The sequence below is a fragment of the Conger conger genome, chromosome 9 (genome assembly GCF_963514075.1).
Source record: "Conger conger chromosome 9, fConCon1.1, whole genome shotgun sequence".
Taxonomy (NCBI): Eukaryota; Metazoa; Chordata; class Actinopteri; order Anguilliformes; family Congridae; genus Conger; species Conger conger.
The window spans coordinates 16,175,262-16,199,155 of record NC_083768.1 but is presented as its reverse complement, the minus strand read 5'-3'; the positions used below and the strand labels follow the sequence as shown (position 1 = coordinate 16,199,155).

Sequence of the window (23,894 nt, the reverse complement as noted above, 5' to 3'; positions counted from 1 at the left end):
TATAATTCTGATTCTACGAATCATTAGTATTATTGCGTGTCTGGATTTCCTTTCATGAAATTGCTTACAACAGGGGAGAGAAGTTTGTCTGGGCTGCAGGCAGACTGTAACCTTGTTCCACAATAGCACAGTAAAAAAGAAAACATAAAGGTGGAGTAAGCAAATCAGGAAGGATTTGGGAATTGTTTTCATGCTGAACGGAGGCATAGATTGAATGCCGGGTGCAAACGAATTACCGTTTTAAACCCAGGGGAAATCATGGTGTCGTGCAGACACGGCAACCTGGTCTTGAAAAGAACTTGAGAAATTACCCCCAAAAAAGTGCACCGCTCACGAAAAGATTTGGCTCATTAAAAAATGATTTTCACAAAATGTGAGGGGAGCTTAAAATATCCAAAATTCAAATGTGCAATACTGTGGGCTTAGTGTCTTCTGTGTTTCTTTGAGAATGGGGGGGAGAGGGGGGTGAGGTGGAAGTACTGTGTTAGTTTCACTGACTCTACAGTGTTGTACCCCATACATCCCGCTGCTCACGAAGGCAATTTAGCCAATGGGAGTCTTTAATCTTAGAATGTTCTTTAGAAAAATGTGGGCTGTGGGCCGCAATATTGTATTCTTATTTTACAGTGTCATGCTTCATTTACAGTATCTCACGCTTCATTTACAGTATCTCATGCTTATTTAATAAACCTGAACAGCTGGCATCATTTTGATGATGGAGTTTGGAGGTTATTGGTGTGATGGGCAGTTTTTTGTGGTGAAATGATAGCAGCAACTGCTTCGAGGATTCTCCCACTCTAATTTACTGGATATGTCTAGTGATGCCCATACGCATAACAGAGGCAGCGTGAGACTCACATCTTTAGCATGTGCCGTTATAAAGGTTTGACGAGCAATTTCAGCATAAGAAGTTCAAGCTAAAGCTTTGAAGATCAGAGGTGTGATTTTAGGTCAGAGAGGCCTAAAAGTAAATGTGACCTTTGCAGGAACAAGCTCTTGGTCTCTGCTGTTCATCTGTAAGCATCTGAAATGCCTCTGCTGTTTCTGTCTAAGAATCTGAAATCCCTGCTGAAAAGGTTGAATTTGAACACTTCTGTTTTATTTATTTTGTGTTTTATTTCTGTGAGTTCAAAGTGCTTTCTATGTTCTATTTTCTCTTTCTAAGTATTTTGTAGTCATTCAGTGTACTCTATAATACTTGCTGTAAATTGTAATGTTACTGTATTTGACCTTTTGTTGTTTTTCATGCTTGAAAAAAGAAAAAACTGAAATATGATGATGTGGTTATATCCTTGCAAAGGATTGCAGAAAGGACGGATGATTTATGCTTCTGTAGTTTGCATATGGTCAGTGTATTTTGTTACCCTTACCTTAAGCATAGGTGTCTCTTTTTAATTGAATATGCCTGATACGGGAAGCTGCTCCACGTTTTGCTTAAGCATAATTTATTTCGCCTTTGAAAATTCCCTCGTATATATTTCATGTTGATAGATGTGAGTTGTATTTTGGCTTTGCTTCTATTTAGCTTTTAGCTTCTATTTTGCCCTGGTAAAAGGGCATGTATTTATTACAGTGAACCTGGTACAGTGGGCACTCCTTTCCCCACTTCACTGACCTAAATAGCACTTTGTCGAGACCAGCCTCACTGTAAGGCTTGCTGTATTTCCAGTGAGACAGATGCCTTGGAGAGCAGTGCAGACCTAATTGCGTTAGTCTCAGAGGCCAGACAAAACTGTCTACAAGGCACAGAACTGTGGCGTTCCTTCACTGTCGGGCCCTCTGGACTTACTGCAGCCTTAATGAGCTCCACCTGCTCAGCATCCGCTTCGTACTCTCAGCTGCTCTCCACCGAGAGCCAGTCTAGACTTGCATTGAGAAGATATGGATGTGGATACATTTTATATGGGCGCATACCTGACTGGTCCACATACCCAATTTAAAACCAAACTTAAAGGCTCATAGGACTGTCCGGTAAAGGTGCATCAAAGTAAAGATCAAGGATGTTCCCAGCCACAAAATGGTGTTTCTCTTGCTGCAACTTGCAGCTCAAGGGCTATGTTGTTGTAACCAAATTATCCCTCGGGGACACTGAAGATTTATTGATTATCTATCATTAACAGTAAAATAAATGTAAATGTGTTTTGGCATTTGTTTTTAATTGAAGAAAATATACCCTGGAGAGGATGGTTAATTTGCCACTCCCACACACAAAGTACTTATCATACATGAACACTTGTTTTGTTCCTCCTTTCTTTCTGTTTCTTATGGAATGACTCAAGATGTTGACCATGGGATTGTCACTCAAAATTGTTGTGCTGCATTTTGTTGTACTCTGAGCTGTTGCTTGTTCTCTTAGACACTGCAAAGACAGGGTTGGTGCTTTACAGCTTGGGTGGATGGGATAGGCGAACAGACTTTTGTGGTGATAAAAGAGATTATTATTGGGATGCCTGAACTCCGAACCTCAGAGATAAAGACCGGGCGAGCGACTAATGATTTCTCTCTTCTTTTGACTGTGCTCAGAGCTGCTGCGCCTCTGCAAATCAGCTTTGGACAATTCCTGACCCTGGTGGGGTTACTTATGAAGCAGTGGTAGGCAGATTACAACAAACATTTTTGGATCACATGGGAGTAGATCCTCTTTGGTGGACAGGCAGCTGCATTTGATCCCTGCTGTTGAACAGAGCTAGCGGTGAAGCTGCATTCCATATCAACACGCTGTCTGCGGCTGTCACTCAAAGTCACAGTATGGTCACGGTTTAGCATACGACATTTTGTTCTGCAGTTCTAGAAATGCTTTTCAAACGTACGCAGGCGACTTCCGGACTGTTCTTCCAGGAAGCTGTGCAGTTCCTTGTAGTTTGTTTATGGCGTGCCTGCGCACTTGGCACCCTGAGAATGGCCGTTGTTAATATTTGTTACCCACAGTCCTCAGTACAGTATCTACCCCCTTTTCTATTACTGGAACCGATCCAAAGAAATATGTGTTTACAGCGAAGAGGGTCAGGGCGCATCCCTGAGGGGTCGGGTGTGTATCGATCCATCTCGGCCCTCTCCTGAAAGACTGCATTCACGGGCCCCGGGCTCTGAGGAAATGATATATCTGGCTGCCAGAGGCAGTGAGACGGGGCGTTTGTCCCCCCGCGGGGTTGCTGTTTTTCTCAAGGCTCTGCTCGCTGGTGCAGCCACGGGACACTCAATCAGGACACGCTCTCCCAACGCTGCCCCCACAGCCGCAGTCAGCCGGGGGTTAGCTAAGGTCCTAGCGCCACGGCTGTTTCCACTACACAAGCGCTGACCACACGGCATGTAGCGAGAGCGCGGAGAAGTTTGAGAGCAGTATGACAAAACACTGTACCACATCAATGATAAAAACGCAAATATGCTGTGTTTAATAAATATCCAGTAAGGCAGCCATCAGATATTTAATAGCAAAGAATGTAAATGTCAAGGTAAACAGTCTTTAGTCAATTTAAAGAAATGAGGAGGCCACACCCACATAAGATAATGTTGCTGTTGGCCCACTTCTTCCTCAGGTTAGCGAGTGACTGATCCATGCTGTTTAAGATGTACAGTGGGGTCCAAAATTCTGAGACTATTTTTTTTTTCATGTAATCCTGGAAATAAACTGAAAGTTTTAGGATTTTGAAAAAAATGAAAACAAATTAAAGTTACATCAGAGCTTTACAAGAACTACTTGACAACCAAAGAAGAGCAGGGAGTGCTGCACAATCCACAATCACCAGACCTCAAACCCCACTGAACATTTATGGGGACACTTGAAGACTGACAAAAGCAAAGTATTCAATAACATCACAAGTTCCTCTTTGGAACATTGTCAAATAATGCTAGGATACCATGAATCATCAGGTTTTGCACACATTTGTGGAGTCCGTGCCAGCTTGAGTGCACGCTGCCATTAAAGCAAAAGGTGGACATACCAAATACTAAGATGTTTTGAAATGAATGTCATTTTTTCTAATAACTTTTCACTCGTATTGTTATGCTGATAATATAATTAATAATGAAAATGTTTGTTTTAAATTAGAAAAGAATGATAAGTAGAAGCATTTTCACTAGTAGCAGAATATACTGCATCACCTGCCAATTGTCACATCTCAGCTCTTCAATACCTTCCTTGTCTTCCCTTGATGAAACGGCACAAAATACACATGTAGTAGTGATGTCTGGCATGTTGTTCATGGAGTTCTACAGCATTGGTCTAGTGCTGGATGGTGTACATGAGTGAATATTAATGCTGGTTTTTCTTTCCTCTCTTCCAACCTGACAGTCACATTTCTCTTTACTATGTGTGTTTTGTGATTGTCTGTAAAAATGGTGAGGTGATCGATCTTCAGAAATGGATGTACTGTATGAGTATCTCTTGTCTATTTCAGGACGTTGTGCATGTGCGTGTACATGCGAGCCTGTGTATGTGTGTTTGTAAGTGTGTCTGTGTCCGTGTCAGAATGAGTTTGTGTTTGTACGTATGTGCAAGCGTGTCTGTGTTCGTGTCAGAATGAGTTTGTGTTTGTATTTATGTGCAAGCGTGTCTGTGTGTGTCAGAATGAGTTTGTACATGTGTGCAAGTTTGTCTGTGTGTGCCCATATCCGTGTGTGCTTGTATGTGGGTTTGTGTGCAGCAAGTGTGTGTGAGTGCATGTGTGTGTGTGAGAGCGCGCGCGTGTGTGAGTGCGCGTGAGTGTGTGTGAGAGTGCGCGTTTGTGAGTGCACATGAGTTTGTGTGAGCGCAGGTGAGTGTGTGTGAGTGCACGTGTGTGTGTGAGAGTGCGCATGTGTGAGTACACGTGAGTGTGTGTGTGTGAGTGTGTGTAAGCGTGGGCGTGTGTGTGTGTGTGAGAGCACGCGTGTGTGAGATCGCGTGTGTGTGTGTGAGAGTGCGCGTGTGTGAGTGCGCGTGAGTGTGTGTGAGTGTGTTTGAGCGCGGGCGCGCGCGTGTGTGTGAGTGTGCGTGTGTGAGTGCGCGTGAGTGTGCAAGTGTGTGTGTGAGCGTGGGCGTGTGTGTGTGAGAGTGCGCGTGTGTGAGTGCGCGTGAGTGTGCGGGAGAGTGTGTGTGTGAGAGCGCGCCGGTAGGTCCGCTCTGTCCTCACCTGTCCCCCGCTGTCCTCTCTTGTGTGTCCGTCCTCCGCAGCAGATATGGACGGGCACTGGTGGGACCACACGTCGTGGCACAGCAGCGAGGCCTCCCCAATGTCTTTGGTGAGACATGCGGAGCCGCGCGGCCCTCTCCAGAGACCTTCGCCATTTCACCTTTCCTTTGTTTTTAATTCACCTGTGCATGTTTTTTTTCTTTTTTTTCTTTCTTTTTTTATATCCCACACCTGTAGGGGACAGTCAAAGGGGAAAAAGAAAAGCTATTGAGCAGGCGTTTTTGTCCGACTCGCCTTACACCTTAACTGAGAGGCAAAAGAAAACGGTGCGCTTTGGGGGCGATTCGTTCGAAGAGGACTTGGAATGGTGCGAACCCCAAGTTAAAGACTCTGGCGTTGATACGTGCAGTAGCACTACCCTAAACGAGGAGCATAGCCATAGTGAGAAGGTACTGAGATTACCCCGACCTGCTTTTTGTCTTTTATTTACCTATTCATCTGGTCTTGTTTGCTCTTTGTCACTAATTGTAAATAGGTCGATGTCTATATCTTTCTTTTCTGTTTTTTTGTTACACTTTTATTCCGGGTGTCCTTCCGGCAGTTCCCCCTACCCAGTGGGTGGAGGATTTGGGGGTGGGATTCGGGGGGGCTGCTGAAAGAGGAAACGGGGAGCCCTCTTGCTTGCTTTGCTGTTTCCACTAAAAAAGCAACAGTACAAATAAACTGTAGCGGCTCATTTGTCACAGCACTCAGGAATGTGCAGGTCCACCTGATGCATGCTACAGTAGTCTTCCTGGGTACTTTGTGTTGTAGCTAACATTTGAGTACTTTAGGGGCCACTTCTGTCACCCCAGGCCAATGTCCTTCACTGTGTTATGAAACCCTTTCCCACACCCTTACTCCGGCTATGATTTCTCAGCTATCCACTAAGACAGTGCAGCCTTTTTTACGAGCGGGAGTCTGGATTTGTTTTGCACAGACAGTTATGTTTTTCTTTTTTCCCTTCCACTGTCATGTACGTGTCCTTGCGTCGTTTCTGTTCTGTGAGCTCGTGGTGCAGTCTGTGTAGTGTCCAGTCTGTTTTTAGCATTTTCATCCTTTTTTTTTTTTTTTTTTTTACAAAACTGTTCTTTTTGTTTTTCATTTACATTTTCTTCATTTATTCATCAAATTTAATTTCTCCATCTGCTTTTTCTGTCCCACTGGTATGTGTCAGATTGTTAGTGTTGGATATCACACTGCGGCTTATCCTTGTGCATGGATTAATGCATGTCTCTCACAATCTGCCCGTCACCTTGTCATGGTCACACAAACTCGCTCGGCTTGTCGAGTCGTGTTCACAGAATTCAAAGGCAGAAATCAAATTCCTCCTTATAACCCTATGCTTTGGCTTCTGAGCCTCGTGGGCTGAAGCCCCAAATTTAAAGCATTATTGTGTATACATCATACAGTCTATGATCATCTTCCTCCGTGCCTTTATGTGTGTGCACCAGTACACAGTTCATGGATGTGAACGTTGTCAACACAAAGACGTTTTTTATAGAATAGAATGCATGTACGAGAAACCAAATCTATTTCAGCAGGCCTTTTACGTGACTCCACTAATTTAACTTATTATCAGTAGGAGTTGATCCGGTGGCAAAAGCTTTGTGTAAATGTATTTTGCCTAATTATGCAGCAAACCCAAGTGCAGGTTGCATGACCTAAGTTACCAAATGCACAGCTGGAGAGAACTAGTCTGACTGAATGTCAGACACCTACCCATTCCTCCACTACTTTGTTATCCTCTGGATAATTAGTATTATTACAGCAATAATTAATCTGGCATTTTACAGACTTACAAGGTACTAATGTCTGAAAATCACACACACTTTTATTTTAAAAAGGATCCAGTTTGCTTAACCTTTGCTTACACATTCCACTACATCACACAACAGCCAGCTGAATTGTTTAAGCTTAAAAGTATTTAATAAACTTGTGAATAAATTCTGTTAACACAGAACCTTGCACTGCAGTACTAAAAACAGAGCTAACAGAGAGTGTTACTGATTCGATATAGCCGAATGTCAATGATGCTAGCCAGAAACCAAAAATATCCACTTTATGGCAGAATGTGTTATTACGAACAGCTTGAGTTTGTGTGGTCATGACTCCTCTCAGCAAACAGAACTGAAATAGCCTGCCGCTCCTGTGTGTTAGCCTGTTCTGAGATGCGGCCTACCTGTTGTAAAACACAAGGTGTGTTGTCACTTTGACCTTGTAGCATCCTGTGACATGGCAGCCATCCAAAGACGGAGAGCGTTTGATCGGGCGGATTCTGCTAAACAAGCGGATGAAAGACGGAAGCGTTCCTCGAGACACGGGCGCACTGCTGGGACTGAAGGTAAACTCATTCCTTCTGTCAATGTACACATTGTGCATGAAACCAAATAAATCTGTTTCTGCTTTTAGCACATATTGTAATATGACCTATATTCTAAGAGGCATTCTAAAATATGTCTCTAAAGCAGAAATCATTGTTATATTTGAAATATATGGCTATATCATCATAGTTATTTTTCATAATGTGTAACTTTCTGCAATGATAAATGCTAGTGCATTGCGCCCTGCATTCCATGGCTGTCCTGACTAACAGACCACTTGTACTGACAAATCTAGACGTAGTGTAGGCAATATAACCTCCTTAAGCGGGATTTAGATTTCTAGACAAGAACAGAATCTAAGACATAATTCACAATAGCACTCTCCATGTTATGGTTTTAAAGAATATTTTGTCACACCGGTCCAGTGGGAAAATGGTTCATAAGAGCATAGAGGAAGGACTTTATATATAATAGGACAAAATATGAAACCTTGAGAAAGAGGAGAAACAGAGAAAGATAAAAGTTCATAATTACGGGTTTATTGTGCTTGAAGATTCGAAAAATAAATGGCAGTAGCCAGCTGCTAGGAACAAATAGCCAAGAAGCAAAATACATTGCTAAACTGGTGGGTTTCAAGACTTAATTCCGTCAGTCACGGAAAGAAAGAGTAAAATGTTCAACGTTAATTTAACATAACTTTGTTTAGTGAATGCTCAGTTGCATTACGGTTACCATATGTCTGTTTTCATTTATTTCAAAGTTAGTTTTGGTCGACTATACTACATGTTGCATATTGCTAGGTTTGGTCTTTAATGGAGCGCTCCTTCTTGTCACTGAATGTTCATACATGCAACAAAAAGGATAGAAATCTTGAGCCCAGCACAATTCCAAATACACTTATCTGTACCCATTATTTCACTTTTTTTTCCCAGCCTTTGGCAATATAGTTAAAATGTGTATGCCTATACAAATAACACTGTCGGCTATGTTAAGCTTGAGTTATCATCCAAAAGTGTAGGACAATCACACAAATCGATACAATTTGAGGAAACCTTGGAAATCGCAAAAAATGTGGAGTCACAGAACTGCCAAAAACTGCAAAAATGACTGAATAAGTGATACCCGTCTAGCACAAACACCCAGCCTTAGTTGTGAAAAGTTCTTGAATGCAGACTTCTTTTACTTTGAAGAGTCTCTCCCACTCACTCTCTGATGTGTGTTACGTAACTTTTTTGTTTCTGACTGTGATGTGCAGTTGCCTCTGTGGTGACTCCGTGTCACAGTGATGGACAGTCATAGACCTCAAAGTCACAGTGTTGCTTTCTCATCGCTCCAGTCAACTTCTCTGTGACTTTATTAGTCCGGGCACGGAATTAACATCACTACTGTGTATATTTATTATATAACTGAAGTAAGGTTAGACTGTAGTCATCATTTTTTGGTGTTATAAATATCTTAAATATTAAAAAGCTGTCACACATATTTGGACCAAGAATGGGGGCACTGTGCAGCTGTGTAGAAACTAAGGCAGATATTCAGTGCACAGGTAGCTAGTGTGCTTGGTCTATTTCATCTTTTTCTTTCACTTTTTTCTTCAACTTCAGAAGCCTCTGAAGTTGAAAGTAACCACATTGTGTAGGAAGCAAAAGTCCTGTAATGTGCCACATCAAAAAAGCAAAGCAAAGCATATTGCAGTTTGATTGAATAGACACCTATACACATTTAACCACCAATACATATTTAATCACACATTACTGTGCAATCTGCACCCGTTTCAGCACCAGTTCCAAAATTAAATTGCATGGTTTTCTTTTCCTTGAACCCATGTACTTAAACTTGTTATATTAATACTGTTGTTTTTCATACTGTAATGTTTAGTATGAGGTTTATCATGGGAGGTGACAGAAAAAAATGAAATACTATCAGTGAACACTTCTTTACTGGCTGATTGACTGTAAATCAGTGTATGTCACTGTAGATAGAGTAGAAACATTGAGTTTCTGTTTTCTCTTTCCAACAGGTGGTTGGAGGAAAGATGACAGAATCTGGTAGACTTTGTGCTTTCATCACGAAAGTGAAGAAAGGAAGTCTAGCAGATACTGTTGGCCACCTCCGACCAGGTACACCGCTGACGACAGTTTGTATCTGCGACTTCACCGCCTGTCTCCACTCCACGCCCTCTCATGCTCTACATATCCGTAGCCTAGGCTAGAGAAAGGAAATGGTCTGAGCCCAGACACTGATGTGTTGTCTCAAGCGAAGGCTACAGGAGTATTTGTTCTCATTTTGCCTGATATGAACCATGCAATTTCCACAGCACATCAGAGATGAACGGCAGGAGAGCAGAGCTCCTGTTGTGTCAGCACTTTTAAGTCTCTCGCTCTGCAAAACCGGCCCAGAGGTCTTCACTCCAGGGCCATTAATAACCTAAATAGTACACATAAAGGACAGCAGGATCAATTTTCCCAAAAACTGCCATTTTAACTTTTGCTTGAATTTAGGCTGCTCATTCTGTCGCACTGCTCTAATCTTAACATGTTGCTGAAGTGCTGTTCTATCTTTTTGTTATTTATGGCCGTGAAGTAGAGATGGGAGCTGACGTCAACTGACATTATTAGTTAGTTAGTAAATATGTTGTTTATAGGACACAAATTACATGTGTGAAGTTTTAGACAAAAATACTGTTTGAAAGTATGAAAAAATGACCAATTTAAAAGTCGTATCTGCTTGGAGCCCATTTACTTTAGAATCTTTTCAGCTCAATATCTCAAAACTCAAAACGCAGAGAGAACCGTCTAATTGTCAGCTCACAAGAGTAGTGGTGAGAGTTTCTTTTTAGTTTGAATAATAGAAAAATAAACATCTGATTCATGTAAGTACTTATCGCTGAGGGTTTGCGGTAATTATTTGTATCTTTTGTCCTGCAGGTGATCAGGTACTGGAGTGGAATGGCAGGCATTTACAAGGAGCCACATTTAAAGAAGTTTACAATATTATTCTCGAATCTAAGCCTGAACCCCAGGTTGAGCTGGTGGTTTCGCGACCCATTGGGTAATTTTTTGCTTTTATTTCTTTTTTTACATGGAATGTAATTTGTAAATCAGGCCTCAGTTTACCTTTGACTTGTCCTCTCAGAGAATTGATCTCAGAATCTATAAAGCACGGCTTAAAGTTGTCAGTCTCAATATTTTCGCAAAATAAATAAATAAAAGAGAAAACCCCCAGCCACTTCCCGGCCAAGTCAAGTCAAACGTAACTTTGCTACTTTCCCCCTCAAATTATACTATATATACAGGAGTAATTTAATTCCATGTAATATATCAATATGATAACATCCGTTCTTTTGTAACATTCAACAGAAGATCTTGAAGCATAAATGTCATAACGCAATCCCACGTGTCTTTGTTTTTGTTCTGGATGCATCCTATCCAATCACGTTCAGTCTTGCAACTGCCTTACTCTTGTACGAGTAAGGCCATGTTTTCATCAAATGAGTAGGGAGCTACTGTCAGTCCATCAGTCACCGTGTCAGTCTTCCTGCTGTGATGATGATCTTCCATCCATCCATCCATCCATTATCTGAACCCGCTTATCCTGAACAGGGTCGCAGGGGGGCTGGAGCCTATCCCAGCATACATTGGGCGAAAGGCAGGAATACACCCTGGACAGGTCGCCAGTCCATCGCAGGGCACACACACCATTCACTCACACACTCATACCTACGGGCAATTTAGACTCTCCAATCAGCCTAACATGCATGTCTTTGGACTGTGGGAGGAAACCGGAGTACCCGGAGGAAACCCACGCAGACACGGGGAGAACATGCAAACTCCACACAGAGAGGCCCCGGCCGACGGGGATTCGAACCCAGGACCTCCTTGCTGTGAGGCGGCAGTGCTACCCACTGCGCCATCCGTGCCGCCGTGATGATGATCTTGGCAAAGTTATAACGCAGCATCTAACATAGTCAGTCTTTCCTGCAGTGGTTTATAGTTAAGGTGGGCCGCCTTAACAAAAAACGGCCCCTTCTTAACTAACGTTGGATTAGAAAATCGATGCAAAAGAAAAATACGAATTAAGAAATCCGACGTCGAACAGCTGGTTTAGAATAACATTACGCAGTTCGTCATTTAATCGTTATCAAATTTGAACGTGACTAGGCCTAACTCCATAAAATACCAGCATAACTTAACTAATATTTAGCTAATAGTTTTGTCATGGTATTGCAAAACCATGACTTTAGCACATGTTTGTGGACTCCCACACTACTAAACAGACTAGTGGCTATTTAGAGTATTGAAATACACAAGAATAAAATGAGCTGGATCATCGTGACAGGGACAATTATGTTTGTGCAGTTATTGTTGTGCAAAATCTTCTCCGCTTTGACTCAGTCTGACTCAGTCTCTTAGCAATTAGCACATCGCTACTAAATAGCATTTTAAAGAAAGGGTTTGGAAGAAAAGCATTGGTTGGGGAAAGGAAGGAATACAGAAACACAGTTGTTATTTCATGTATTCTCACTGGTTTTGTATTTCACAGAAAACAGCTTGAAAAATTACAGATGTTGCTCTTGTGGTCAATGTGTCGAGTGTTGTACGTACATCATCCTCCACCTTCCTTTTCTTTACAGGGATGTTCCCAGAATACCAGACAGCACACATGCACAACTGGAATCCAGTAAGTCGCTTCCTCAGTCCTGCAGAGCTGTTTTATTTATTGTCTGTACTTCATCTTCAGTGAAGGCTTCAGTGAATGAATTGCAATTCATTTGGAAAAAAAGTCCTTGAAGTGCCAATTAAACAAATTGAATTTAGATCTCATGTTTTCTCTCTATTGACTTGGCTGTGTCAATCCCCGTCGTTGTTTCGTGGGAGCGCAAATTAATCAGCCGTGCCACCGAAAATGTCAACTGACGAAAAGCCACAGAGAGGTCTGCCACTTACCTCAAATGCACTCTCTCTTTTTATCTTTCCCTTCATCCCTCCGTCTTTTATCCCCTCTCTCCCCCCCCCCACCCCCCACACCTTTTTGCAGGCTCAAGTTCCTTTGAGTCCCAGAAAATGGAGCGCCCCTCTATCTCTGTTACTTCTCCCATGAGCCCCGGCATGCTGAGGGACGCCCCCCAGTACCTGTCTGGACAGCTCTCAGTACGTACCCACAATGCACCTCTTGGCTCATGCCTGTTTGCTCAAAGAAAGTAGACAGGTAGTTGGATAATTGATTGTTATGGGCGTAATGGGTGACAGAAAGCGCTGGACATCTCCAGCAGTTTATCAGTAGTCAAGGTCTTGTGTCTGCTGAGCTGCTGACCATGTGGCCTCATTAAAGAAGGTAGTCGTACCATAGAATTTCATGCCGTACAATATTGGCGGATTATCTTGAAAGTAAAGTTAATGTTTTGTATTGGCGTTTATGAGGGTGTAATATAATTGCAACAAAAACAAGTCTGTTCATATCAGAAACCGAAAATGCTCTTTGTTTAAAACCGCTGTTCCCAGAGCTGCTCAAAAAATGGCCTGTTCTTAACCTACTTTGATGGGATCAGAAATGGAAAATGCCCCCTTTTTTAAGAAATAGGAAGAGGGCTTAGCGGATAGAGGTGTAGCAGGCCATCCAGCCTCCCCCTGCTGAAAGTTCCATTGGATCCAACCCAATTCGGAACAGGGCAATATATCAGGTTATGCCGTACTTCTGTGTAATTAATTGTGTAAGGGAGAGAAGGTGCCTGGGGAAAGGAACAAAGGATTGTTCTATGTGACAAACCCTGTTCGAAACACAAAGAACAGCGAAGGGAGAATATAACATCAAGTTCCCCTAATTCAGCACAAAAAGTACAGAAATTACTCTTCCTGTGAAGAAAAGTGAATTGTTTAACATTCTCGCTAACTGGGAGTACATGTCCGTGATGGTCATGCTGTTTTGTACCGGGTGAGTTTTAAGGAAAACGGTCCCTGTCAGTTGAAACAGGGTCGAGGATTAATTCATCGTTGAACAGAAGACTCAAGGCTGCATCCTGATTTTCTCGAAAGAAGTAACTGCTCTTGCAGGGGAGGAGCGCTGGGGTGTTTTCAGTGTTTTATTTTTCTTTGGAACAAGGGAGTTTTAATCTTATGTGCTGAGGCTATTTCTTTCCTCTGCTTGCTGCAGACTCTACAGTTTAGCTCTACAGTTTCCTTCAGATTTTAAGGTATAATTGTGCATCTGACAATGTACTACGTTCTAAACAAAAAAGTGATCTGAATTTGGCATTGGTGGAAATTGCATTGTAGATATTATCCTCATAATGAATCATGCTAAACTAGCACCGTATTAATTACAGTACATTACAGTATATTACTGCGTTAATTACAGTACATTTCCTGCACGGGCTGATTGTTCCATGTTGCAGTTTTTAGGTACTGTGTTTCTGTGATTGTGGTAAAACACCTTGGTGACACTCCTAAGACTTGGACATTCTACCTCTCAGTACCATTACTCTGACCTCTACTGTTCTGAAAAGGGGACCTTACATCATAGTAAATAATTACATAATTATGAGTCATTGCTAATAATCACAGTGGATAACATCAGCAGTGGGCACATTTGCTTAAGAGTTAAATCGAAAAAATTTTTAATGGAGAAAAAAAGGAAAGAAAATGTCACGATGAATAGAAAGAAGAAAAATGGCACCAGAAGATTAAACCTCCTTTTGAGTCAGTTTTTTGTGTTTGTGTGCCTTTGTCATTTTTGGTTTTATTTTATTGCATTTTTCTTTGTTAATTTTGCTTACCCAGAGCCAAAGCCTTAGTAGAAGAACTGCGCGTTTTGTCCCTAGGGTTCAGGTAACAGTCCCTGTCTGACTGACAGACTTCTCTACTTGGTCCTTTCTCATTTTTTCTCTTTTCATTCTTTTTTTACCTGCGTTTATGGAAAATGCATAGCAGGGAAATGGCAGCATTTCGATCTGTTATCCTTTTGAGTTTGTTTTCGACGTGTGGTATTTTACGTCATCATTACTGTTATTAATATTGCTATTACTACTACTTTTACTGTTGTTATTGTTTGTAACATGATTCGTGCTAGCTTGCCAGGAGCCTGGAACGATCTGCATGACTAACAAACTGAAATAAAATTGTTTAAAGAGACAAATCTGCTATCGCCCAAAGCACAAAAGAAAAAAACAATTTTGATTGTGTTTGTAGCTAATCAAAGTGTACATTAACATTGGATATGGTCTGTGATTCGGCCATGGAAGGTTGAGTCTCTTTAAATATTTTAAAGTACTGTATGTACTGTTTTCTGGGACAATTAAATTTTATGCTTTTCTGTGTAACATGAAACAAATGTAAACTTTATTTAGTGTGTCCATTTACATTTAACTTTTTATCTTATGAAGCTTAAATATGTATCGTAAGAATTGGACCTTGGCAAAATACATATACATGTTCCAAAACTGACCAAGGTATTTTTATTTGTTTGTTATTGGTTGGAGATGGAACTGTTCCATGTTACAGTGAAAAGTTGTGCAAAGTTTACTGTCCCTTTTCTGAAAGGAGATTGCATTTTCCAGTGAAGCACAAAGACCAGTTTATGATAATGAGAAAACAAATTGTACCTTTGTTAATAGTGTTCACAGTGTTCTGACCAAAAACACTGTATAGAAATGAACCTATTTCAGTTTGGCCCCCGAGTAAGAAGCTCCTGAAAACTCTGGGCGGATATCACAGGATTACATCAGAATTCCCATCTCCTCATAGGATATACTGTATTTACACCCCCCTCCGCCCCTTGCTCATTGGTTCATTTGTGTGAGTGGCAGTTGTGACAGTTGGCAGTGGAATGGGTAATTTTCCATGTATATAGCTTCTTGTACAAAGTGAGAACATTAACACATATTGATAAAAACATTTCCCAAATGTATTCTTCTCCCTTAAACTACTGTATTTTTCCAAAATCACTTTTGCCCACAGTGTTATGTTCCACAGACCACTTAAGGTTTTCTTTCAAACATGTATCTAAGTGTATTTATTTTTATTACAAGACTTCAATATGGCAATATGGCAAGAACTATGGTACAATTTGTTTGTCTGTACCCCCTCCCTCATCCCCCGACCGTATGATATTGAGACATATCTGGTTTGGTATAGTTTGTATTGATTTTTGAATGCTTCCTGTGGCTTCGCTGCATGCTTCTAGAACTTTTAACACCTCAGCAGTGTAGGGTGTAAACAAGAATATTCATTATTTCTTAGTCTTGTGAGTTGTAATAAAGTATGGGCAGTTGCTAAGTGGCTTATATTGTACAAGGTAGCCTTCAGTGGGATCAGCCAGAAGTCAGAGTCTGGCGGGTTTTGTATCACATGATAGCTTTTGCCCATACTTCTTAGGGACATATGCTAATATCGCCATGGTAGCATGTAAAGATGCTCAGCTATACCTTATACTCATAGCTTTAACGCTAATCCGTACTACTACATTAATGTGTTAACTCCCGATTATTTTATTTATTTCTATTTTTTTATTCTGCTTTGCAAAACAGCTGCAATTGATAGCTTCAAAGCTTTGCTTTGGTGAAAAAATAAGTTCTTCTTTTCAGTTATTTAAAGTCTGTGTTATTTGCTTATTTTAATATTACTTTTATTATGTTATTTTTTGATTGGTAAGATTTGGAGTGTGCTCGATGGAGCAGTGGGCTCTATTAAAGCACTGGACCCTGTTCAGGTAGTGCCCGGGAGGGGCCCTGGTCTGAACTCAGGGTGGCGGTTGTGCCCGCTTTTCTGGGTCGGCAGCAATGGGTGTGGTCAGTGCTGTGCCAGGGTGATGTTTGGGAGTGAGTGTCACCTGGGACTCAACCACGGCGATGAGACTCCGCCCAACATCCCCACTTCCACCTATCCGCTGCTCAGAGTCACTTTAGAGGGAGGTCTGAAAACACATTACATGCAGTGTCTATACGTTTTTTAAAATATAAATCAGTAATAATGTGAATACTTCCAATTAAATGACTTGCACACAAATGCATACGCAAACCTTCTATGACACCAACACCAGGCCTGTCCAGGCCTGTAGGAATAAACCGATCCATGTATAAATATACTTTATATTTTCAGTTATCATATTTTCAGTATTGCTGTAGTTAGGAAAAATCCTTATGAAAACACTACTTATATTAAGTGAGGTTGCTTTATACTAAAACATTATCAAGAAAGAGAACCAGAACTAAAAAATGAATCTGCATTTTTCATATTTATTCAGAATGTGAGTCTCATATCACTAAACATACCGTATGCTTTGAAGAATGATCTTTACTGAGCATGTGACCTCAGCGACCATAGTTAGCCCCACCCCGTTTCCGTTGTGTGGAAAAGGCCTTTTATAAACGGTTGCCTCTCCCTGCAGGTAAAACTCTGGTATGACAAAGTGGGTCATCAGCTCATCGTCACAATCCTGGGAGCAAAAGACCTACCCTCCAGGGAAGACGGACGGCCCAGGAACCCCTACGTAAAAATCTACTTTCTCCCCGACAGAAGGTAAGGGTAGACATAGTTTCCTGCGTTTCTTAAATTTGCATATTGTATATCTTAAGTATTGAAACTAAGTGAGCCTGTGTTATGTTGAATGGAGGTACAATTATGTCTTATGCCAATTGATTCATGTGTTCATTTGCAATTAGCATCTTCCTTATTTTTCTAAATGTAGAAATTTGATGTATTATATACCTTTGTGAATTGTGTGATTTTCACCCTTGGAGGCTGTGCTTATGCTGCTGTGCTTTGGTTGTTGTGGCGGTCCAGGGTTCTTGCTCTGCAGGGGTTGGGGGTACAGTGGCTGCTGCATCTCGTAGGTAAATAAAAACAGTGTGGATTATTGTTCCACCAGTGACAAAAGCAAGAGAAGGACAAAAACGGTAAAGAAATCTTTAGAGCCCAAATGGAACCAGACCTTCATGTACTCGCCCGTGCACCGGCGGGAGTTCCGCGAGCGCATGCTGGAGATCACCCTGTGGGACCAGGCGCGCGTCCGGGAGGAGGAGAGCGAGTTCCTGGGAGAGGTGGGACACCGATGCCCTCGTTTTTTATTCCTTTTCCCATCCTGCTGCAGGTTTGGCACCTGGAACTGTTACCCGGGGGTCAGTTGAGCTGGTCAAGCTGGTCATAAGCTGGTCTAGCTGGGTATGAGCTGGTCAACCAGCTCAGTGCTGCTAGCTTGTCTGTTTCAAAACATAGCTTGAGCTGGCCAAACCATGTCAAGCTGGGAGCTGGTTTGAACTGGTCAAACAGCTACCAGAAGGGTAATGATCACACAGATGCTTTCTTTCCGGTTTTTTATTTGGGTCAGATAATTTCGGGTGAATGGAGGCGTCATTGCGTCCGCTAGTGCCTGGTAACTGGTCGGAAGCTGCTTGGGATTTGGGCATCCACAAGCACAACAGTGTGTCAATTGGCTGACTGCCCTATTGTCTTTAGAGTGAGGTCATTTATATAGTGGAGGACAAGCACAATAACCAGAATTATTTCAAGCCAAAATGTTAAAGGTTATTGATCTGCTTGACAGACCTCTTTATATTGGGCAACTTGTAGTTCGGATTTTGCATAATGTATAGTATTTCTATCTGGATTCTTACTGAACAGAGAGGTGCTATACCTGTAAGGCCTTGCACAAAGATATGGTAGATCCAGATCCTTTATAAAATAATCTAAAAATCTAAAAAAGGATGATTTGGATTCATTATTCAACATTCCTGGACAACGTCCTCGTATGCCTAAATGGTGGCTTCCAGAAGGTTTAGTGAGGTGGTTAGCATATAGTCTGTAATGCAGGAGACCTAAATTTGAGGCTTACTGGTTCCTTACTTTTTATCTTTGTTTATTATGAAAACATTTACCATTATGAAAACAGATTATATTTTTCAGTCCAGAGTCCATGGGGTTTGGGGAAAGGCAATCTTAATTTCTCCTGTTCTGTAATTTTGTTAATTATTTTTTAATTTCAGTGATATATTTTGCCTAACAAAAGGGATAAACTGGTCATTGACCAAACATAATCTAGGTATTAATGGAGATCAGGCTTGCACTTCCTGTTCCAAATTATCGCCCCTCCTCGCTTTATTGATTGCCCGCCTGATGGAACCAATCACATCTAATGCTGCCCTCAGAACACATTCCAATAAACAAAACTAGTGCGGGGGGGGGGAAGCATAGAATGAGCGCTGTTGATTGGCTGTTCCCTCCTCCAGATCCTTATCGAGCTGGAGACGGCCCTGCTGGACGACCAGCCCCACTGGTACAAGCTGCAGACGCACGACGTGTCCTCCATGCCACTGCCCAACCCCTCGCCCTATCTGCAGCGCAGGCCGGTGCAGGGAGAGAGCCCCACACGCAGGCTGCAGAGTACGTGCCCACCGCGGCCGTATCGAACAGAGCTCACGCGGTCATGGTCACGATGTTTCCCCGCCTTTACACTGCACTCATTTCTCACCTTCCATCTTCTCTAGCTTTTTCTGTGCCTATTTACACTGATATCATCCAACTAATCTTTAGTAGACTGTTCCACTTACAGTACTGGTTACAGAGTTATTCAATATTCGTATTGCTATTCCCATCCTTATTGCTTCTAGCCTTATGCACTGGTAATCTATTCCAGTGAAACCCACATGGTAACCTGAAATTAAATATTGACTCCATTACTGCTAGCTGTGTTGATGCCTATTGCTAGACCACTGATGTTTTTGTCTCTCGGTTACCTTTAATTGCAGTGGCCTGTGGGTGGATAAAGGTTTTGCTTTTGGTTATTCAGCTTAAATAGTTTGCAGGTTTGATGTCTTCTACAATGCAAAAACCAAAAAAATAAGTCAATCTCAACAAGTATTTTCGTCTTATATTTAGATGTAAAATCATAATTCTATTACTTTTTTGCTAAATAACACAAAAATATTGCCAATGAGGTGAGACAGTTTGACCAATTTCAAGATTTGCCAATGAAAATGTGTCATGCAAACAGTTAACTTAAAGCAAGCTAATATTTTCTACTTGTGAGAAAAAAAATACTAATTACAAGACTGAAACACTTGTTAAGACAACCTTTTTTTGCAGTGTGTCTTTCAGTAAAAAGTACATGCCCGTCTTTACCATTCAGTAGAATACAGGCAATGCCACTCCTCTATGCAGGGAAAGTACACAACACTCTGTTCAGCCCTCAGCCTGTAGAAGTAGCATCTGCCACTGAGAGCGCTACTGTACATTCTCCTGCTACTCCAGGTCTTTTACAGGCTTCTAACAACTAAACGTTTATAACAGAGATGAGCTGCTCTTTTGCAAATGTCAGTGTGTTTTAAGCTTTTTTTGTTGTTTTTGCTTTTGTTTTTATGTTCTTCACTTCACTACAATACTTTTCCAGACAAAGGCCCGTATTTGTGCAACTCAGGTAAAGTTCTGCATGCCGGCGGTGGAATACGGAGCTCTGACGCTGTGTCATTCTGCTGACTCTTTCCCCACGTTTCCGCTTTGTGCCCTAACGCTGAACTCTCAGACGTGTGGTTCTCCTCCGTTTAGTCCTCCCTCAGCCCTCTCCGATCCTCCCAGCGCTTGTGCACTTCCGTAGCGGACGCCGAACGAGCCGGCGTCAGGCCCCGGGTCTTGTTAGGCTTGTTTCTCCCAGTGTGGACGTTTCACTCTCATCGCAGCTGAATCTGTATAAAGTGTTTTTTCATTCGGCTACTGTTCCATAGTCATGTTCCTGGTGTAGTTTTTGTCTGTGTGGTCTCAGTTTTTTGTGTGGTTTTTGTTACTGTATATCCCTGGCGTGTTCCTATACCCCTGTATATCCCGGTTTTCCGCATTTGAATTTCAAATGGATTGAGAATGTGTTCACATCTTTATTTTATGATAAAATATGAATGTTTTGAATGTTGTAGAACATTATGATACATCGATACAGTTTGTTACTAAACTGGAAAAAGAACAGGAAGTAAAATATTCTGAATGATTCTCCATTTAAATTACCTTCACTGGGACTTCCACCCATCTGATGAAAGAAACTGTCATATTTTCTCGATCTGCTGTAGTGAACTGTGACCTGCCGTTAAGACCGGCTGTCTCAGCAAGCATAACACACGGCACCATCGTGTCACTGTTGCTGATGTGGCGATGTGGAGATGTTTCTTTGGCAAAATTAGCAAACCTTTAATGACCTAGACAGTATTGTCTGGATGTAATGCAAATGAAGGTCGCAAAGCCACAGAAACCTGACCACAGCTGACCAATCACAGAGTGCTCTGAATGATGCCCCTACCCTCTTCTCTCCCCTCTGCCCTCAGGATCTCAGAGAATCAGTGACAGTGAGATCTCTGATTTTGACTGTGAGGACGGGATCGGAGTAATATCAGGTGAGGAAGGACTATCTGGCCCAATGCCATTTTGGGGTTGTGGGGGGTGGAGGGTTGTGTTTGGGAGTTTTGCTGGAGGGCTGTGTTTGGGACCTTAGGTAGGGCTGTGTTTGGGACTTTTGGTGGGGGTGAGTTTGGGACTTTTGGTGGAGGGCTGTGTTTTGGACTTTTGGTTGAGGGGTGCATATGGGACATTTGATGGAGGTCTGTGTTTGGGACTTTTGGTGGTGGGCTGTGTTTGGGACTTTTGGTTGAGGGATGTATTGTGTAGTTTTGGTGGGGGTGTGTTTGGGACTTTTGGTGGAGCGGTGTATTTTGGACTTTTGGTTGAGGGCTGTGTTTGGGACTTTTGGTAGTGGGCTGTGTTTGGGACTTTTGGTTGAGGGGTGTATTGTGGACTTTTGGTGGGGGTGTGTTTGGGACTTTTGCTGGCGGGCTGTGTTTGGGACTTTAGGTGGGGCTGTGTTTGGGACTTTTGATTGAGGGGTGTATTGTGGACTTTTGGTGGGGGTGAGTTTGGGACTTTAGGTGGGGGTGTGTTTGGGACTTTTGCTGACGGGCTGTGTTTGGGACTTTAGGTGGGGCTGTGTTTGGGACTTTTGGTGGAGGGCTGTGTTTGGGACTTTTGGTGGGGCTGTGTTTTGGACTTTTGCTGGCGGGCTGTGTTTGGGACTTTAGGTGGGGCTGTGTTTGGGACTTTTGGTGGCGGCGTAATTTTCATCGGTTCGGTGCATTCTCTCAGGAGTAATGCGCGGTGTGCACAGAGCCGCACAGGAGGCTTGTTTCTCTGCAGTGTCTGACGCCCTGGCAGCCTGAGCACCTGCCCTGCGAGTGAAATAAATGGATGGAGGCAGAGAGTAGATTACCTTGTGCCCGCGCCAGTCAGGGGGAAGCCTCTTTTCCGCGGGAAGGGAGCCCTCCCATCTCTTCAGTATTCCCATCATGCCCCCTCTGGCCTCCGCAGGCAGATCCCCAGTGCGGGAGGGATACCCTTCTTCTCTTCCTCTCATCCGACCTTCCTCTCGTCCCCCCTCCCCCCCATTGATTTTGGCTCACGCTCAAGTCGTCTCTCCAAAACACTGATACAGTGATTCGAGAGGGGAAGAGAGGAATTAGCATTCAGGAGCATGGAGGCTGTTGTTTCCTCACCGTACGAATGCGTGCGATTCAGGTGCAGCGCCCTCTACTGGCGGCAGGGCTCTGAGGCAGACTCGTGTGCTGTACCAAGCGGCGGTCACTCCGCGGTCGGTCTGCTGTGGGCTTTTCCTGACCCGTGTTCTGTCTCACAGATTACAGGCACAACGGCAGGGATCTGCAGAGCTCCACGCTGTCTGTACCCGAGCAGGTGATGTCATCCAACCACTGCTCCCGGTCGGCGGAGATGAACCGGGTCCGGTCGCGTTCCCCCAGCGTACCCCCTCCACACAGGTAACCTCCGTGCTCAGGCAACCCCAAGATCGATCCCAGCAAGGCTGGGATTCAGTGGGGGGCCTGTGTGAAGTCCTGGCTGATAGCATGGGCTTCACAGGACCTTCAGTTCTGGCCCTTTTTTGTAACAATGGCTTATTAGCAGGAGCAGTGGATATTCCAGCAGTTTCACAGGAGCACTGCACATGCCGGAAGGGAGGATGTCATTGGCCTTTTAAAGTTATTACATTCATTCATGATATTGCCCTTTGGAAAAAAGCTATAGGGTCCTGTTTGGTGACTAAGAGCACATATTGCCTGGCAAAAATCTGGGAATGTGCATCGCCATAGCTTCAACTACAGTACACAGGCATATAATAGTCTAGCTTAATTACATTTGTCCTTTTTTTTTATGAGGATTATTTCTTCACAAACACAATTTGGCGAAGTGAGGAATTATCACTAGAAATAAAAACTAATATGCACATTTATTTGTCATTCAAAGACAAATGATTTGATTTCATCCAGCGCACTTTATTATGTCACCCACTCATGTGTGCCGTACTATGGGGTGCACTCTCAAAAATATAGTGATGGTTCATGTTCTCTTTGGGTGCAGATGAGTATGCTTTACAAGAAGAAAAGGTACAATTATATATTGCTGGGGGTACAATTGTATGTACCTATTGGGCACCACCCCAGTGACAAGCATTTGTAGCTTTTTAGGCAGTTTTTGTTGCTTTATTTCTGAGAGTGTGGTGCACTCTGCCTAACTCTGGCTGTGGTGTGTTGCTCTCATGTGTGAGGTGAGTGCTGTGTTGGGTAGCATAGTGTTGAGTTAGGGGTTGACTTAGGGGTTGAGTTGCTGCTACAGAGGGACTGTCTTTAATTCTGGAGTGATTCTGTCGCTCAGCCGGAGTCTGGACCACGGAGCCCGTGGCGGCCCGCAGTACAACACCACGAGCCGGATGGACCGCCAGCGCACGTCAGACGACCGGTACTCCCCCGACAGGTACGTACTCTCACAACACACCTGCTTCCCCCACGCACACCAACTCCATCCCCATCAGCCACTCTATGGCGTCCACCCTCTCACTGGCTGACGGCCATTTTATGATGTGTGTTCAACTTTTTGGTGAAGTTTTAGGCTACTGAAACGGATATATGCTGAGTACCGTGTGGTTCTGTTGTGGTTTGTATTTTCCTGGTGTTAATACAATGCTATCTGAAGTATTTCATAAAAGTACTTCAGTAGGAATTTAATAAAAAGGCAAGAGTTTTTTCTGAATATTTCCCTGTCACCCACAGTGTGCTCAACGTGATATTTATATTAGTCATAATCTCAGTGATTCCCTACCTTGATCCTGGGGAACCTCTGTATGCTGTTTTTTCCAATCCCAGAATTGTAATAAGCTGTTACTTTTTCTTAGTTAGGTGCTTTTCATGTCTAGAGGGAATATTTACCCTCTTAAGCCATGTCAGAAATCTCTGTGCATGGCATGAAGAACAGTCTTTGTGCTGTGGTTATTGCATGTACACTGACTAGAGAAAAGTAAAAGGTCCAGCAGGAAGATCACTGAAACAAAACAAGTTTGCAGTGCAGAAACCTTCAACATACTGGTCGCATTGCCTGGCTTAAATACCCTT

General features: G+C 42.7%; 1 protein-coding gene across 1 annotated transcript in view; it reads left to right on the top strand.

Annotated features, from left to right (window-relative positions):
* The window catches only part of LOC133137991 (regulating synaptic membrane exocytosis protein 4-like), a 169,370-nt gene that overhangs the window by 75,059 nt on the left and 70,417 nt on the right, over positions 1-23,894 (top strand). Inside the window, exons 8-19 of the mRNA XM_061256433.1 lie at positions 5,153-5,220; positions 7,375-7,494; positions 9,495-9,594; positions 10,402-10,525; positions 12,108-12,154; positions 12,512-12,624; positions 16,856-16,986; positions 17,336-17,507; positions 18,693-18,846; positions 20,772-20,840; positions 22,130-22,268; positions 23,161-23,259. Of these exons, the coding sequence (XP_061112417.1) occupies positions 5,153-5,220; positions 7,375-7,494; positions 9,495-9,594; positions 10,402-10,525; positions 12,108-12,154; positions 12,512-12,624; positions 16,856-16,986; positions 17,336-17,507; positions 18,693-18,846; positions 20,772-20,840; positions 22,130-22,268; positions 23,161-23,259 (1,336 nt within the window). The remainder of the gene's footprint in view (positions 1-5,152; positions 5,221-7,374; positions 7,495-9,494; positions 9,595-10,401; positions 10,526-12,107; positions 12,155-12,511; positions 12,625-16,855; positions 16,987-17,335; positions 17,508-18,692; positions 18,847-20,771; positions 20,841-22,129; positions 22,269-23,160; positions 23,260-23,894) is intronic.